The 15667-nt window shown below is 51.4% G+C and overlaps 3 protein-coding genes across 19 annotated transcripts in view; all 3 read left to right on the top strand.

The window, feature by feature from the left end:
* Window positions 1–24: 24 nt before the first annotated feature.
* TAP1 (transporter 1, ATP binding cassette subfamily B member) lies at window positions 25–8479 on the top strand. Of its 2 annotated transcripts, none has more exons than XM_025418372.3 (11): window positions 25–159; window positions 1509–1623; window positions 1774–1904; window positions 2726–2931; window positions 3358–3555; window positions 4615–4743; window positions 4899–5087; window positions 5692–5865; window positions 6327–6489; window positions 6733–6869; window positions 7851–8479. In XM_025418372.3, the coding sequence occupies exons 2-11, from the start codon at window positions 1514–1516 to the stop codon at window positions 8061–8063; spliced, it is 1650 nt and encodes a 549-aa protein (XP_025274157.3). In that variant the 5' UTR covers window positions 25–159; window positions 1509–1513; the 3' UTR covers window positions 8064–8479. The 2 variants fall into 2 exon arrangements, with proteins under 2 accessions (XP_025274157.3, XP_025274156.3); XM_025418371.3 differs by lacking the exon at window positions 25–159 and adding an exon at window positions 326–1083.
* Window positions 8480–9023: 544 nt separating this feature from the next.
* On the top strand, window positions 9024–13077 carry PSMB8 (proteasome 20S subunit beta 8). Of its 2 annotated transcripts, XM_049091989.1 has the most exons (7): window positions 9024–9066; window positions 9659–9863; window positions 10637–10784; window positions 10944–11055; window positions 11490–11619; window positions 11996–12200; window positions 12753–13077. In XM_049091989.1, the coding sequence occupies exons 2-7, from the start codon at window positions 9717–9719 to the stop codon at window positions 12839–12841; spliced, it is 831 nt and encodes a 276-aa protein (XP_048947946.1). In that variant the 5' UTR covers window positions 9024–9066; window positions 9659–9716; the 3' UTR covers window positions 12842–13077. The 2 variants fall into 2 exon arrangements, with proteins under 2 accessions (XP_048947946.1, XP_025274158.1); XM_025418373.3 differs by lacking the exon at window positions 9024–9066 and having other exon boundaries at window positions 9443–9863.
* Window positions 13078–15046: 1969 nt separating this feature from the next.
* The window catches only part of LOC112641380 (HLA class II histocompatibility antigen, DO beta chain), a 40648-nt gene continuing 40027 nt past the window's right edge, over window positions 15047–15667 (top strand). For 8 of the 15 annotated variants that reach the window (XR_007401062.1, XR_007401061.1, XR_007401060.1 and 5 more), the window contains exon 1: window positions 15048–15201. The gene's annotated coding sequence lies outside the window, so the exon portion shown is untranslated. Of the gene's footprint in view, window positions 15288–15436; window positions 15571–15667 lie in introns of those variants that run through there. The other 7 variants (XM_049091976.1, XM_049091971.1, XM_049091975.1 and 4 more) reach the window with 5 other exon arrangements.

The raw sequence follows: 15667 nt of genomic DNA, 5'->3' as shown, positions 1-15667 counted from the left end.
CGGCGCTAACCTGCCCGGGGCAGATCTGCCCGGAGACGGGTGACGGAAGGGGCTGGGGTAACACGGTCCGGAGGCTGGCGGGGGGGGGGGAGAAGCCCGACAAGTGGAATTCGCCAGAGGAAGCAAAGAAAGGAAGGACGGGTGTGCATGATGGAGAAGGTGGGGCCGCAAGGCTGCTCCCCAGAACCTCAGACCTATTTTCCACGCCTTCTCCCAAAATAGTCTGGGCGGGCCTCCCCCTGCAGCCCGGCGGACCTCCCGAGCCGGCGGCCGCTTTCGGTTTCCCTTTCCGCGAAACCTCAGGCTTCAGGCGGCGCGGCCAGAGCCCGCGGGTGCCGGGACTTTCCGAGACCCCGCCGCCGCCCGCCCTGCCCCCCGCTCCCGGCCGTGGGCCTCAGCGCCCTCTCCCCGCACAGCCTCGGGCAGCACCGCGAGCCTCCGGCCCGGCGGGGACGACGGAGACTCCCAGGCCGGGGCGCGACCCCATGGCCGGCTCAGGGCCCCCCAGTCCCGGCGGGCGCCCCTGCGCGCCCCGAGCTCGCCTGGCGTGGCTGGGGGTGGCGCTGCTGCTTCTCGCCGACTGGGCGCTGCTCCGGGAGGCGCTCCCCGCCGTGTGCTCCGTGCTGGTCCCCACGGCGCCGCCCCTGCTCCGGGCCTGGGTGGTGGGCCTGAGCCGCGCGGCTGTGCTGTGGCTGGGCGCCCGCGGCGTGCTCGGGGCGGCGGTGGGCTCCGGAAGCGAAAGCGCGGGACTCGGGGGATGGCTGGCGGCTCTGCAGCCCGCGGCGGCGGCGCTGGGCTTGGCCCTGCCCGGCCTTGCCTTGTTCCGAGAGCTGCGCTCGTGGAGAGCCCCCCGGGATTGCGACAGCCCCAGGCTCCTGCACTGGGGGAGTCGCCTGGATGTGTTCGCCCTCAGTTACTTGGCAGCGTTGTCCGCAGCCGCCCTGTGGCATAAGCTCAGCGGACTCTGGGCGCCGGGAAGGCGGGGGGGTTCAGGGGACGCGGTCCGCCGGCTTCTAGGCTGCCTGGGCTCAGAGATGCGCCGCCTCCCGCTCCTGCTGGCCCTGTTGGTTCTCTCCAGTCTTGGTAAGAGGGTGCAGGGGCAGAGGGGCGGCCACAGGAGCCTGGGCAGGAATCCTACTAAGGGGCAGTGAGATCGGTTGGTGTGGGTTCTGGGAAATGTGGATCAGGGGAAGGCGGCCGGGCTCTGGTCGTGAGAAGACCACTCCAGTGTCTTCTAGGACTAGCCACCCTGGGCAAGTCCTTTTTTCTGGGCAGCATGCCCTATGACCGCTGGTCTTCCTAAATAACCCCCTGAAGGTCTGGTGGGGCTGGGGTTCAGGGTTGTGGGTTCCAGGGTGCAGGGCTGGGTCCTCAGTGTGCTCTTTCTGCCGGCTCCAGGATACTGGTGACAGGTGAAAGAGTCGGATGGGGGAGGAGACAGTCTGGTTGGAACTGATCTGCTTAGACCTGATATTTGTGACTGACCCCTCCCTCCTCTTCCCCTCCAGGGGAAATGGCCATTCCATTCTTCACTGGCCACCTCACTGACTGGATTTTACAAGATGAGACGGCCTCTGCTTTCACACGAAACATAACGCTCATGTCCATTCTCACCACCACCAGGTCTGGGGGCTGCAGCTGGAAGCTGAGGATGGGGGACCCTGAAAAAGAGGGAGCTGGAAGTTGGTGATGCTGTCCAGAGTGCACTTCTCTGGGACCTTCTCTCTGTCCCCTGAATACACCCTGATCCTTCTTCTCCCCATCTCTCTCTAGTGCAGTGCTGGAGTTCTTGGGTGATGGAGTCTATAACAGCATCATGGGTCGTGTGCACAGCCAGGTGCAGGGAGAGGTATTTCAGGCTGTCCTGCGCCAGGAAACAGAGTTTTTCCAACAGAACCAAACAGGTGTTTCATGAAACTCATTACACATCTGTACACTCTTTATATTCCCCATATACCATCTTTTACTTATAACCATGATCTTTCTCTCTCTCTCACACACACACACACATTGCCACATTGTCATTTCTTATTCTTGGTATACCTCAAGAGTATTATGTTCTTTACCTTCAGAAAAACCTAATTTTTCCATCTAAGATTTTTCCATAAATATATCCCTGTGCGTATATTTAGATAGAAACTATAGAATTTAAGACCTGGAAAATTTTGAGATCACAGAGTCCAATTGCCTATTTTGCAGAGAAGGAACCTGAGGCCCAGACCCTAAATGCTGAAATTGGTATGGTCACATATGGATAGAGATGAGCTTGACAGAACCCATCTTTTGATTCCCAGCCCAGAGCTCAGTAGAGTTTTCTGGACTGCTTTCTAGCAGCACTCTCTGTTTTTTGTCCAGCTTTGTTATGTGACCAGCTCGCCCTCGTGTGCGGCATGGGGTATACATCTTTAAGGAACAGAGATGTGTCAGAGAAATGGAAATTCACATAGGAATCAATTTCTTTATAGTTAAAACGAAAGTCTTTGGCCAGGTTTTTCCTCTCCAATACTCATTCTCCCTGCATGGAGATCCCTAAACTCCCCTATTCCCCTTACCTTGTCCTCCTCAGCCTCCTCAGAACACCATGTTCCTCCCACCCCCTCTACCCCCTCTCCACTCCTCCTCCACCCCCCTCCACCCCCCCTCCCGCCTCCCTGGGTCATTGCTAGTCCCTCCCACCACTCTGAACCTCTCATTCATCCTCTCTCTTCTCCCCAACCCCTGGTAGGAGCCATCACTTCTCGGGTGACAGAGGACACATCCACCCTGAGTGAGTCTCTGAGTGAGAAGCTGAGCCTATTGCTGTGGTACCTGGTACGGGGGCTGTGTCTCTTGGGGCTCATGCTCTGGGAGTCACTGTCCCTCACCATGGTCACCGTGGTCACCCTGCCTCTGCTTTTCCTTCTGCCTGAGAAGCTAGGAAGATGGCACCAGGTATGTCCAGGGAGTTGCAGTCCTTCATTTCCCAGATTGGGTGGATTTAACTCCTCTGAGGTTTCTTTCCTGGCACCCTCAAGTGATTCCCCATCTCCATGGGACTCCCTTTCCCCGTAGTCCATGTCCCCAGATTGCTCAGTGTTGGGCTCCATACTCTCTGTGTCTTCTAACTTCTGCCCACAATCCATCTTTATGAACATGATCACCACTCTCAAGATTATGATTCCCTGTGACCCTTCTCAGTAAAAATTTCCTCTCCACTGTAACTCTTCAGTATCCAGGAGGTATAACTGTGCCCCTTTCTCGTTCCTTCATCTACCTGCCTCTTCTCACCTTTAATCTCCGACTAAGCAACTCAGGTGCTAGTAGTGTCCCTGATGGCTTGCCAACCCTGGGTGACAGTTCTTGTCCATGTCTCCGCAGGTGTTGTCCACACAGGTGCAGACATCTCTGGCAGAGTCTAGCCAGGTGGCCATTGAGGTGCTGTCAGCAATGCCCACAGTCCGGAGCTTTGCCAATGAGGAGTGTGAGGCCCAGAAGTTTAGCCAAAAGCTGCAGAAAATGAATACCCTCCATCAGAAGGAGGCTCTGGCCTATGCAGTCAACCTCTGGATCACCAGTGTGAGCACCTGGAGAAGAATGCCTGTTCCCTTGTCCCTGAGATGCCTCGACTCCATTCCCTTTTCCATTAATCCTGCTCCACACACCCCGGCAGTGGTTTGGTGTTCTCATCCTAGCAGGCTGGAGCTCAATTACCCTACCTAGTGTTCTTAACTGCCTCCCTCTTTTTTAGACCCGCTGGATGGCTTCATGTCACCATGGTACACTGAATCCACCCCGCGCCATCTTTTGGGGAGATGCCCTATCTTCCAGTCACAGGGCTTCCCTTTGCCTCTCAGGCAGAACTCGGGGAATCATAAATTCCTGTACCTGTGCCAGCATCATGCTGGGACTATGTGGATGTGCTAGTGAGAGCCATGGGAATAGCAGAAGCCAAGGGTGAGGGACATCTGTTACATCATTGAAAGAGTCTGAGAGCAGCATTCAGGAATCCTGGCTCAATGCTGCCACTTACTAGCTCTGTGACCATGGGCTAGTAACTTATTTTCTCTTGAGATTGTTTCCTAATTTTATTTTTATTTTTTAAAAAAGATTTATATATTTATTTGAGAGAGAGAGTGAGCAGAAGCAGGGGGTGGGGCAGAGGGAGAGGGAGAGGGCAAACAGACTCCCTGCTCAGTGGGGAGCCCAATGCAGAGCTCCATATCAGGACCCTGGGATCATGACCTGAGCCGAAACCAAGAGTCGGATGTTCAACCGACTGCACCCCCCAGGTGCCCATGTTTTCTCATTTTTAAAAGTGGGAATAGTATAACCTTGTTTGTAGGATTCTTGCTATGAATAGTAGATGACATTACATTAATAAAAGCCTTTTGTGAGGAGCCACATGCTCCTCACACAAGACGACAGCAGTGATGGGGAGGACAGTCATAGTTGAGCAAGACTCCATGGAGCCTCCACTGGTGCATGCTTCCTTTACCCCTGTGGTGCCTCCTGCTGTTACCTGGGGGAAAAGAACTTGATATCTCCATAATGCTAATGAGTCTGCTTCTTTGCACCCCCTTCTAGATTTTTCAACCACAATCCCTCCCCTCCCCCCACCCCCGTGGTCTTTCACAGATCTCAGGGATGCTGCTGAAGGTGGGAATTCTATACATAGGTGGGCAGCTGGTGACAAATGGGACTATAAGCAGCGGGAGCCTTGTCACGTTTATTCTCTACCAGATCCAGTTCACCTCAGCTGTGGAGGTGAGAGCCTTCCATTGTCACTACCCAGGGTTTTTCGTTCCTGGGTCTCGTCACCGTCTGTGTCACCTTCCTTCCATTCTTTATCCTTGTCATATCACATAAATCTGGCAAGCAGATTTGTTTTCCTCTTCTCAGTAGTTGTACCGCTCCTCCAGGCACTATTCTCCACCTACCCCAGTGTACAGAAGGCTGTGGGCTCCTCAAAGGAAATATTTGAATACCTGGGCCGGATCCCTCGCTGTCCTGCCAGTGGTGTCTTGACTTCTTTAAATTTGGAGGGCCTTGTCCAGTTTCAAGATGTCTCCTTTGCCTACCCAAACCATCCGGATGTCCCAGTGCTGCAGGTACAACTTACCAATCCTTGTTTTCCACCAGCCTCACTCTCACCTCTACCATCCTAAACTTTGGTCCTGTCTTCAGCCTGCCTAACACAAGGTCCAGATAGATCCTTTCTAACTTCCTAACCCCTCAAAGGCAAAGATGAGCCCCGTCTACTCCATACAACTGCCCCAAACTCTAGAATGGCTTGGATTTCTAAGGGGGGACGGGAGAAGAGGCTCTCCGGGAGAAGAGTCTTACATCCCAAGAAACTGCTAAAGCAAAATCTGCCTCTCATCTTCTATCTCTTCCTTTTCTTTCCATTTGTAATTTAGAATGGGATTTTTTTTTTCTTTCTGTTTTCTCATGACATCTGATATCAAGGGTGTGACATAGTGGTGCTTGGTCTTTGCTCTGGCCTTTGCCTCACCATCCATCTCTACTCCTTGGGGAGCCATCATCCCTGAGGAACAGAAATCTATGCCTGTGGGAGAGTAGGAATTGCTATGTTTTTCCAATTTCCCCCCCTTTCTTCCTAGGGGTAAGACCTCATGCCATGTAATAAGACAATGAAGCCTCAAGGTTAAAGGCTTTACTGTGTCTCTTATTTTTTGATTCTCTGGCCTCCAGGCGCTGACATTCACCCTTCGTCCTGGTGAGGTGATAGCGCTGGTGGGGCGCAATGGGTCTGGGAAGAGCACTGTGGCTGCCCTGCTGCAGAATCTGTACCAGCCCACTAAGGGGCAGCTGCTGCTGGATGGAGAGCCCCTTCCCCAATATGAGCACCGCTACCTGCACACACAGGTGAGCAAGAAGATGGCAGAGGGGAGGGCAGGGGACATCAAATGAGAACTCTCACTGAACACTCTCACCGAGCACTCTGAAAGGAGGACCCGGGAATGACAGACCGTGGGTGGAGATGGGGTGTCAGGAGAGAGAGAGTAATTTTGTGATATGCTTTCAATAAAGATTTTGAGTTGTCAATCTCTAGATAACCATACTCCTATGTTCCTTGTTCTATGACTCTTTTTTTTTTAAGATTTTATTTATTTATCCATGAGAGACAGAGAGAGATTGAGAGAGAGAGAGAGAGAGAGAGAGAGAGAGAGGCAGAGACACAGGCAGAGGGAGAAGCAGGCTCCATGCAGGGAGCCTGACATGGGACTCAATCCGGGATCTCCAGGATCAGGCCCTGGGCTGAAGGCAACGCTAAACTGCTGAGCCACCTGGGCTGCCCCTATGACTCTTCATGTATTTTGTCCTAGGTGGCTGCAGTGAGACAAGAGCCACAGCTATTTGGAAGGAGTTTTAGAGAAAATATTGCCTATGGCCTGGTCCAGAAGCCAACTATGGAGGAAGTCATAGCTGCTGCCATGGTGTCTGGAGCCCATAGTTTCATCTCTGAACTCCCGCAGGGCTATGACACAGGTGCTTTTTCAGCTCATATCCCCTCCCAGACATCTTCGCTGGAACTTTTATTCTGTAGTTCTTCCAACCCCCTGACATCACTTTGAAGCTGTAGGATCTTGTTCCTATGGGCTTCCTCATTCTCAGAACTTGTTCACCTTCCCTATCCAGCTGTATCCATCAGTCCTTGGTGTGTATATGTGTGAGTGTATATGTGGAGGTGTGTGGGTTATCCAGCCCTCACCTTGGCTCTTGTCTCTGCAGAGGTGGGCGAGGCTGGGAGCCAGCTCTCAGGGGGTCAGCGACAGGCAGTGGCCTTGGCTCGAGCATTGATCCGGAAACCACGTGTACTCATCCTAGATGATGCTACCAGTGCCCTTGATGCAAACAGCCAGTTGCGGGTGAGAGACATTTTGTTAGTGACTACTATATCCCTACCTCCCCAATCTTCCTTCCTTCACTTATGGTTGTACTAGCATAATTATCTAAATCAATCCTTGCAATCCTCAGTTCCCAATAGCTGCTCCCCAAGATCCAATTCAAAGAGACTGTCTAAAGATTCTAAATCTCTGAAGCCAAACATAAGAAGACCATCTTAATTATATATATATATATATTTTTTAATTTTATTTATTTATTCATAAGAGACACAGAGAGAGCCAGAGACACGGGGAGAAAGAGAGGCAGGCTCCCTGCAGGAAGCCTGATGTGGAACTCGATCCCAGGACCCTGGGACCATGCCCCAAGCCGAAGGCAGACACTCAACCACTGAGCCACCCAGGCATCCTGACCATCCTAATAACATTAATGTCAGTTGAGCTCTTACTCTTTTATTGTGTGCCAGACATGCTGCTAAGCCCTTTCTTTCTACTATCTCATTCATTTATTCATCGTGAATGCCTGTGAGCTGGGGCATTGTTATCCTCATACTATAGAGGATAAAAAGGGGACAAAGAGGTTGAATGACCTACTCAATGTCATTGAGTTGTTGAGTAGCAGAGCATGGACCCAGAGTCAAGCCTGCCTGACCTGAATGCTCATTCTTTTTGCCACTGAGTTATGTTTCTTTTAAAACAGAATATAAAAAAAATACAACAGAATATAAAATTCCCAGTTTATACATAGAGAGGAGAGACTATTTGATACCCTTCCCTCTTTTCTTATGGGTTTCATCTTAGGACTCTTAACTTTTATTCTACTGTTGCCACCTCATGTAAATAGTCTTTAATAAGTCAAAAGTCAGACAGAGAAGCATTCAGAACAAGAATCTTCGATTCTTTGGGGCTGTTGGCACAGGTGGCAGTGATGCTGGTGAGAGCTGTCTGGGCTCTGGAACACAGGTGTCTCCCTGGGCTCTTGACAGAGTCTGTGTCTTTTCTCAGGTGAAGCAGCTCCTGTACAAAAGTCCTGAGCGGCGCTTTCGGTCTGTGCTTCTTATCACCCATTGTCTCAGCTTGTTGGAGCAGGCTGACCAAATCCTCTTTCTGGAAGGAGGCACCATCTGTGAAGCAGGAACCTACCGGCAACTCATGGAGAGGAGGGGATGCTTCTGGACCATGATGCAGGCTCCTGGCGGGTCAGGTGTTCCGGAATGAAAGACTGCTTAGACCTGCATAGGCTATCTCCCTCCCTTCTTTTCACCTCTCTAATGGAGAATTTGGGAACAAAGGGCTTACCAGAGCTGCACAGGAGGCAGCTGCTTCTAGGAGGAGTGACATCCTAGAGCACAGCTCCATAACTGATACCTAAAATTCTGCCATGAGTGTTGTGCCCTCTCCAAACAACTCTTGATGATGCAGATTTCTTGGAAGAAAACAGGATCTAGAACACCTTAGTGTAACTGAGTGTAGAGCCAGGATTTTGGTGTTGATAGAACCCCGAAAATAAGAACTTTAATAGGTACAGAGAAGGGAAGATCGGCTACTTTCCAATATGGCTAAAGTCATATGCTGACCCATAACACACTCTGGATTCTTGATATTTATAATAAAACTGATACTGGTGTTTCGTACTGTGGTTTCTCATGTGTTCAGGATACCAAATGGCTCATCAACATACCATACCAAATGGCTCATCAGCTTCTGCAATGCATTTTTCTGGTGTCGCCCTCCTTCAGCAGCCCCAATGCTGTTCACAGTCCTAAGTGGGCCATCTCCTCCCTTAAGTTTTCTGTTTCCTACGGTTGCCCCCACCACTTTCCCATGCCCCCACGTCTGCCCTTAGGATGAACCAGAGTGGGATATGGCACCCTCCAGGCACTAGCAGCTGCAGCTGCAGAAAGCCCTGGCCTTTCTGAAGTAGAAGATGGAGTGAGCGTAGCTAGAGGAAGTGCAAGCGCGCCGACCGAGAAACTGACTCTACCACCTCCCCCGCCCTGGTCCTTTCCCCGGAGTGCTCGCCCCTCTCAGAAGTGACACCTGCCGGGTCCTTTCAGCATAATGGGCGGGGTTGTCTAGTGAGTCTCGTCCATTCTGGGAGGGCCTCGGTGTGTGACGTCAACAGTTGCCGGGTAGGTTAGGCCCAGCCGGGTTGCAAGGAGGGGCGGCGTTTAGAGGAGTTCCTCGGTGGCGCTCAGAGGAGCGGGAGTCCTGCGAGGAGGTGCGCGCACAGAGGGCGGTTCTTGCGGGTGGCCATAGGTTAGGGAGCCCGTTGGACGAGGAGAGGCCCTGAAGGACCAAGTCCAAAGATTCAGAGACTGCGTCCTCGCCCTGGTGCCGCCTTCCCCACATTGCGAGTATATTCTGCTGCCGGTTGCCCCAGAACCTGCCCTCAAGACTCACTGCCCCCATCTACTCCTCTTTCCCCGACTTTTATAAAATGATGTTCCTACGAACGCCCCAAGCCCCGGAGGTGAAAGTGCCCCCAGCTTCTTGCTGACTCGCAGCTTTCTGGTCCAGGCTAACTAAGCGCTGGGGCGGTAACAGCCCCACCCCACGTCGTAGCCGCTCCAGGGGTCACCCGGTGGCGTGCTGGTGTGCCCACCGGGATCTCCGCGCCAAGGCGGCTCTCGAGCCGCTCGCTCCCCGTCTCCTCTTCTTCTGACAGTCTATCACGCTTTGCTCCCCGACCTCCGTAAGGGCGGAGAGAGAAGCCTGTTCCCAGTATGATACCCCTGGTCTCCAGCCGCCCACTGGCCTCTTCTTGGAAAGGGCAGGGGGATGTGGAAGAAATTCTGGTTCCCTCCCCTTAGGGCTGCGGGGCTTTCGCTTTCGCTTCCTTCTCCGACGATTTCTGGGCCTTCGGCGACAATGGCGCTGCTGGAGGTGTGCGGAGCCCCCCGAGGGCTGCGGAAGGCTTGCGCTGTCCCCGCCTTGGGAAGCCAGCTGCGCTCGGACCCCGGACACTACAGTTTCTCCCTCCGAGCTCCGGAGCTCGCCGTCCCCCGGGGAATGCAGGTCGGGGCTCCGAAGCAAACCGGGGCGGGGAAGGGGCGTGTGTGTGTGTTAGCAGGCGGGGAGGAGGGCGCAGAGGAGTGGAGGGTCGCCCTTGAGACCACCCAGACGCCGGGAACCCAGGGGAGGGGGCATCCTTTAGTGAAGGAGAACCTTCCAGAACCCGGTGCCAGGGAGGAGGCCACGTGGGAATTGGGGCTGACCGCTTGAGGGTTAGAAAAGATTAGGACAAAGAGTTGGAGGTGTGGTGGAGGGAGACCAGAGGGAGACCAGAATCGCCAAGCCTTTCTCCTGGGGCTTTCCTTTGCTCTAGGGGCTGTGGAGTGCCTCGGACCGGGGAACTTTGACTGTTGGCCTCTCTCAGCCACTCAACGTTGTGTGTCTTGGCTCAATCACTTCATTTAGGTCTGGGGCGTCGCTTCCGTAAAATGGGGGGATATTATTAATAAGACGTGTTGTGAGGGTTAAATGACCTATGAATGGAAAAAAAAAAGCATTAAAGTCGGCCTTAAAATGTTTAGTTATGGTTAACATTTATTTCCTTTCTTATCCATTGAGTTGGAAGATGGAAAAGGCTGGCGTCACCTGCTGCTTCTTTTCCTTTTCCCAAGTCACATCCTTGTAGAGATGGGTTATTAACTCTTCTGGTTGTTAATGGTTGGAGAATTTCTGCCTATCTTCTCACTCCCAAATCCTAGTAAATCCTTATCCTTTCTTAGAGCCCTGTGTTTCAGAAGTTTGCAGTGCCCATTTCTCTGCTTTTTCTCTCTCATTAGCCCACTGAATTCTTCCAGTCCCTTGGTGAGAATGGAGAAAAGAACATTCGGAAGGAGATGGTCCATGGCACCACCACACTGGCCTTCAAGTTCCAGCATGGAGTGATTGTGGCGGTGGATTCTCGGGCTACTGCTGGGAATTATATTAGTGAGTGTGTGTGTTCCCCCCGGTAGAATATGGGGAGCTGGGGCGCCTCTCAGCAGGAACCCAACATCTACACCAAAGCAGAAGAAGATACTGATTTTGGACACACAGGGAGAGCTGTGGGGGTCAATCTACCTCTCTCAAAACTCCATCTTCTTGCAGGCTCCTCAAGGGTTAACAAGGTGATTGAGATTAACCCTTCCCTGCTTGGCACCATGTCTGGCTGTGCTGCAGACTGTCAGTACTGGGAGCGTCTGCTGGCCAAAGAGTGCAGGTAGGCCAGGCCTCTTATTGCTCTCCTAAGCCCAGTGGTCAGTCCTGGATCCTGGAACCTCCAGATCACTGCTGCTCATCCTTTCGCCCCTGTGCTAATGTAGCATTTTGGTACTAATGTAGCATTTCACAAAAGAGCCTTTTGGTGATTAAAAACCTTGTCCCAGATCTCAGCTTACTCTTGCCAATAAGCCAGATAATTTATCAGTTATTTAGCACTGACATCATCAACCCTGGTGGGACAGTGTCATTTACTAGGATTTCTTTATGTGGTTTAGATTCTTTAAATTCCAGATCTCTCCCTGATCCCAAAACCATTCTTCTTAAATGCTTGTCTCTTTAATTATTTCCTGCACATCAAGTGGGCTGCTCAGACAGCTAGCCTTCTCCTGCCACCTTCTGAATCTGCTGCCCCCACCACCCTGTTGTACCCAGGCTGTACTACCTGCGGAACGGGGAGCGTATCTCAGTGTCAGCAGCCTCCAAACTGCTCTCCAACATGGTGTACCAGTACCGGGGCATGGACCTCTCCATGGGCAGTATGATCTGTGGCTGGGATAAGAAGGTACGTGCTCTCCATTCTTCATATTCCCCCTCAACTGATGAGGGACCAGATTCCCCATGATACACTTCCATCCCCTCGCTTAAAGGATGGGTGGCACATAGAACACTGGGTCATAGAATTGTTCCAGCATATCCATGGACTATTTCTGGGTCCAGATATGGACCATTGTTTTGTAAGCTTGTTCCTTTTTTTGAAATAGCTGATTCCAACTTTTTCCCCCTATGGTTCTATGGTTGTTACTAAAGTGCTCTCCTAGTTCAAATGTTCCTGGGTAGTTCTTATTCTTTTATCCACTTTTTATGGCTCACACTTGAACCTGTAAGTTACTAAAAACTCCCTCTCCGACTCCAACTTGGAAACTTCTTGCTTCCTATAGGGTCCTGGACTCTACTATGTGGATCAAAATGGGACTCGGCTCTCAGGAAATATGTTCTCCACTGGCAGTGGGAGCACTTATGCCTATGGGGTCATGGATAGTGGCTATCAGCCCAGTCTCAGCCCTGAAGAGGCCTATGAACTGGGCCGCAGGGCTATTACTTATGCCACCCACCGAGACAGCTATTCTGGCGGTATTATCAACAGTAAGAAACCAATGCTACCACCCTCCTGGGTGGGGAAGGGGGATTTGAGATTGGGAGAGTTAGAGGAGGCAGAGTGGTAGAGATAAATAAATAAATCTTTAAAAAGGAAAGAAAGAAAGAAAGAAAGAAAGAAAGAAAGAAAGAAAGAAAGAAAGAAAAAAGAAATAAAGAAAATCTTTTTAAAGATTTATTTATTTATTTTAGAGAGAGAGAGAGAGAGAGAGCACATGTGTGAGAGTGGTGGGCGGGGAGGGCAGAGGGTGAGAATCTTCAAGTTGAACCCACGCTGAGGGCAGAGCCTGATGAGGGGCTCGAACTCACAACCCTGATATCATGACCTGAGCCAAAACCAAGAGTCAGATGCTTAACGGACTGAACCACTCAGGCATGAGGAGGAGGTTTTTGGCATCCAAAGAGGGGCATTGAAGTGTCAGTAATAAAGTATGTGTTGAGGGTATGTTTGGGCCTATGATGTTGTCATCTTCCACATAACATCATTGACAGGAACTTGAAGTGAAAGGTGACTCCATGTTCATTCTCATTTGCCTACAGTGTACCACATGAAGGAAGATGGTTGGGTGAAAGTGGAAAGTACAGATGTCAATGAACTACTGCACCAATACCAAGAGGCCAATCAGTAACAGGGGTGGCTGGGCATGCCTTTTCTGGCAAAACCTGGTCAACTCAGGGGCTTGGGTTGGCTTATACCCCAGAGCAAAGGGAAGCCTAACCTGAGCCCTGAGGGAAAGAACCAGGGGCCAGTGGGGGTAGGATAGAGTTTACCTTCTTGTGTGTTCTCTTGTTTCAGGTAGTTCCCCCCTACCCCACCCTCTGGGTGCCCCACTAAGTAGAATAAAGGAAAATGGTTATAAATTCATTTGTGTCTTGGGTGAGTGGGGTTGGGGCTGGGATTGTGGGAAGGGGATGGGAGATAGAAAGGCTTTCCCTGAGAAGAGACTTGAACCCCAACCTACGAAATGGGGCCTCACCAAATATTTCTCTTGGGTTTTCCTTCCGAGCTCATTTCTCCATGCCCTCAGGAAGGTCAGTCAAGATCTGTGGACACATACGTGCCATTTAATTTAGGTCAGGGTTCTCCTTATAGGGACACAACCTGAAGACTCCTGTGTGGTCCATTATTAATGGTTTGGGTGTCTGGGAGTAGAGTGCTAGACCAACTGTCTTTGAGTTTGTGGAGTCCACTGAAAAAGCTTCTATTTCACATGTCTATGGTGATTGTAAGCATGATACATTTACTTCAAATAATAGTTTGGGGACACTGGATATTGAATGCAAAGTTGGACATTAGGGGTTCAATTTCATGATGTGTCATGCTCAATTGCAAGATGACAAGACCATGATTGAAGAGGAAGAGGACTGCCTCCCCGAGGAGGGAGATATGAGGGAAAAGTAAGCAGGTTAGGAAAATGAGACAGACATAATGAGGTTTTCTGAATCATGCTGGAGCTGCAAGGAGCACAGACAATGTCACCTCTTAGGGAGAGTGAGGCAAAGAAAAAACTTGAAAGTAGTTAGCAGCTGAATACAGAGCTTGCTTCCTACCCCCACCCCACCCCCCATTTTGAAGAGATTCTTAAAATCCCAGAATGGCAAGGTTGGAGAAATTTTAATAATCCTCTACTTCAAATACCCCTCCACCCCTGCCTTTAAACTAGAAGGAACTCACTGGTAAACATACTAGTAACATTTCAAAAGGGTGGTTTGGAATTCAAGTGATCCTTCCTTTGGGGATATTTTGAGTTGGAGAGGCAAATTTCTTTTTTCTTTCTTTCTTTTCTTTTCTTTTCTTTTCTTTTCTTTTCTTTTCTTTTCTTTTCTTTTCTTTTCTTTCTTTCTTCTTTCTTTCTTTCTTCTTTCTTTCTTTCTTTCTTTCTTTCTTTCTTTCTTTCTTTCTTTCTTTCTTTCTTTCTTTCTTCTTTTCTTTCTTTCTTTCTTCTTTCTTTCTTCTTCCCTTCAGGTTTTATTTATTTATTCATAAGAGACACACACAGAGAGGCAGAGATATAGGCAGAGGGAGAAGCAGGCTCCCTGCAGAGAGCCTGATGTGGGACTTGATTTTGGGACCCTGAGATCAGAACCTGAGCCAAAGGCAGATACTCAACCACTGAGCCACCCAGGTACCACACTCCACCTTTTAAAGATTTTTTTTTTTTTTTTTCCTTTTTAAAGATTTTATTTTGGGGAGGTAGTTTCAATCTGAAGAGCTATTTCTGGGATAAACAAACCAGCATGTTCCATAGATGGGCTGTGGGTCAGGCAGGAACTATAGAATCCTGTTTAGGGCTTAATGTACAATAGACCAGGAAACAAAGTCCATTCTCCTCATATGACAGAGGTGCTCCGAGAACATAATTTGAAACGACCTAGAGGCATTCTGAACACGTGCTCTGCTCAAGGTGCCGTATTGAGGAGAGCAGATGAAGATAAAAAGAATCAGGGCCTTTCAGCTCAAAATCTGTGCAAGTGGAAACCCACTTAGGCCCTGGTGAACGTGTCTGGAACCCTATATTTAGGAGAGATCTGAGTGTTTCTCGCTCAGAATCTGGCTCTGTTTTGATCCCAGACCCTAACACTGGCGCCTGGATGGAGGAAGAGGCAGTTCTCAACACAGGATCAGAGCCTGAGGCAGTAAGAGCTTGAGAATCAGAGCTTGAGGCAAGACAACCCAGTTGTCCTCCAATCACAAAACATTGCAATCCCTGAAATAGCTTTATTTCACTTAATAACAATTTAAAACCCTTGCAGGAGCTTTCTGTTCCGGAGTAACTGTTGCTAAGCGCCGGAGGCTCGCGGCCCGGCCCGGCCCGGCCCGGCGTGGCGAGCGAGCGCGGGCTCCGCACTGGGCTTCGGCGACCGGCAGGTGTCGCGCGTCCCCCGCTGGTCGCCCTGCTGGGAACCGGGGCCCCGGCTGGGGAAGCGAAAGTGAAAGTGTTGGGTGCGGGGCGCCCCAGTTTGCCGAGTGTCGCCGGCGGGGACGAAGGTGAGCCCGGCGAGCGCGTTGCAGAGCCCGGTGCTCGGCACGTAGCGGAGAGCGCTCCGGAGCTGCCGTTCCGAAGCCGCGGGTGGGTCGGTGCGGCCGGAAGCCGCGAGCGCGGACCCACGCATCCGCTGGGCGCCCCCACGGCCCCCTCTCCGGGCCCCCGGGCAGCGCCAGCCGCCGGGCGGGGAGCGCAGGCGGCTCCTCGGAACGCGGCGGCGGCGGCGGCGGCGGCGGCGGGCGGGGCAGGGGCGTGCGGGGAGGGGGTCACGGGAATTTGATGCGGGACGAGGCTCCCTCCGTAGGCCGGGTGCCTTCTGTCATAAGCGGGACGTACTGATGGGCCCCGGGGACGCAGGCGGACCTTTTGGGGTACGACTGGGTAAAATGAGGAGCCGAGGGACAGGCTGGGCCTAGTCGGGGTGGTGAGCATAAGGGCAAAGATGGGGACCCCAGCTCTGTAATTGCT

The sequence above is a fragment of the Canis lupus genome, chromosome 12 (assembly GCF_003254725.2).
Source record: "Canis lupus dingo isolate Sandy chromosome 12, ASM325472v2, whole genome shotgun sequence".
NCBI classification, from domain to species: domain Eukaryota; kingdom Metazoa; phylum Chordata; class Mammalia; order Carnivora; family Canidae; genus Canis; species Canis lupus.
Note: the sequence above shows the minus strand (reverse complement) of the source record. Positions and strands in the feature narration are given on the sequence as shown.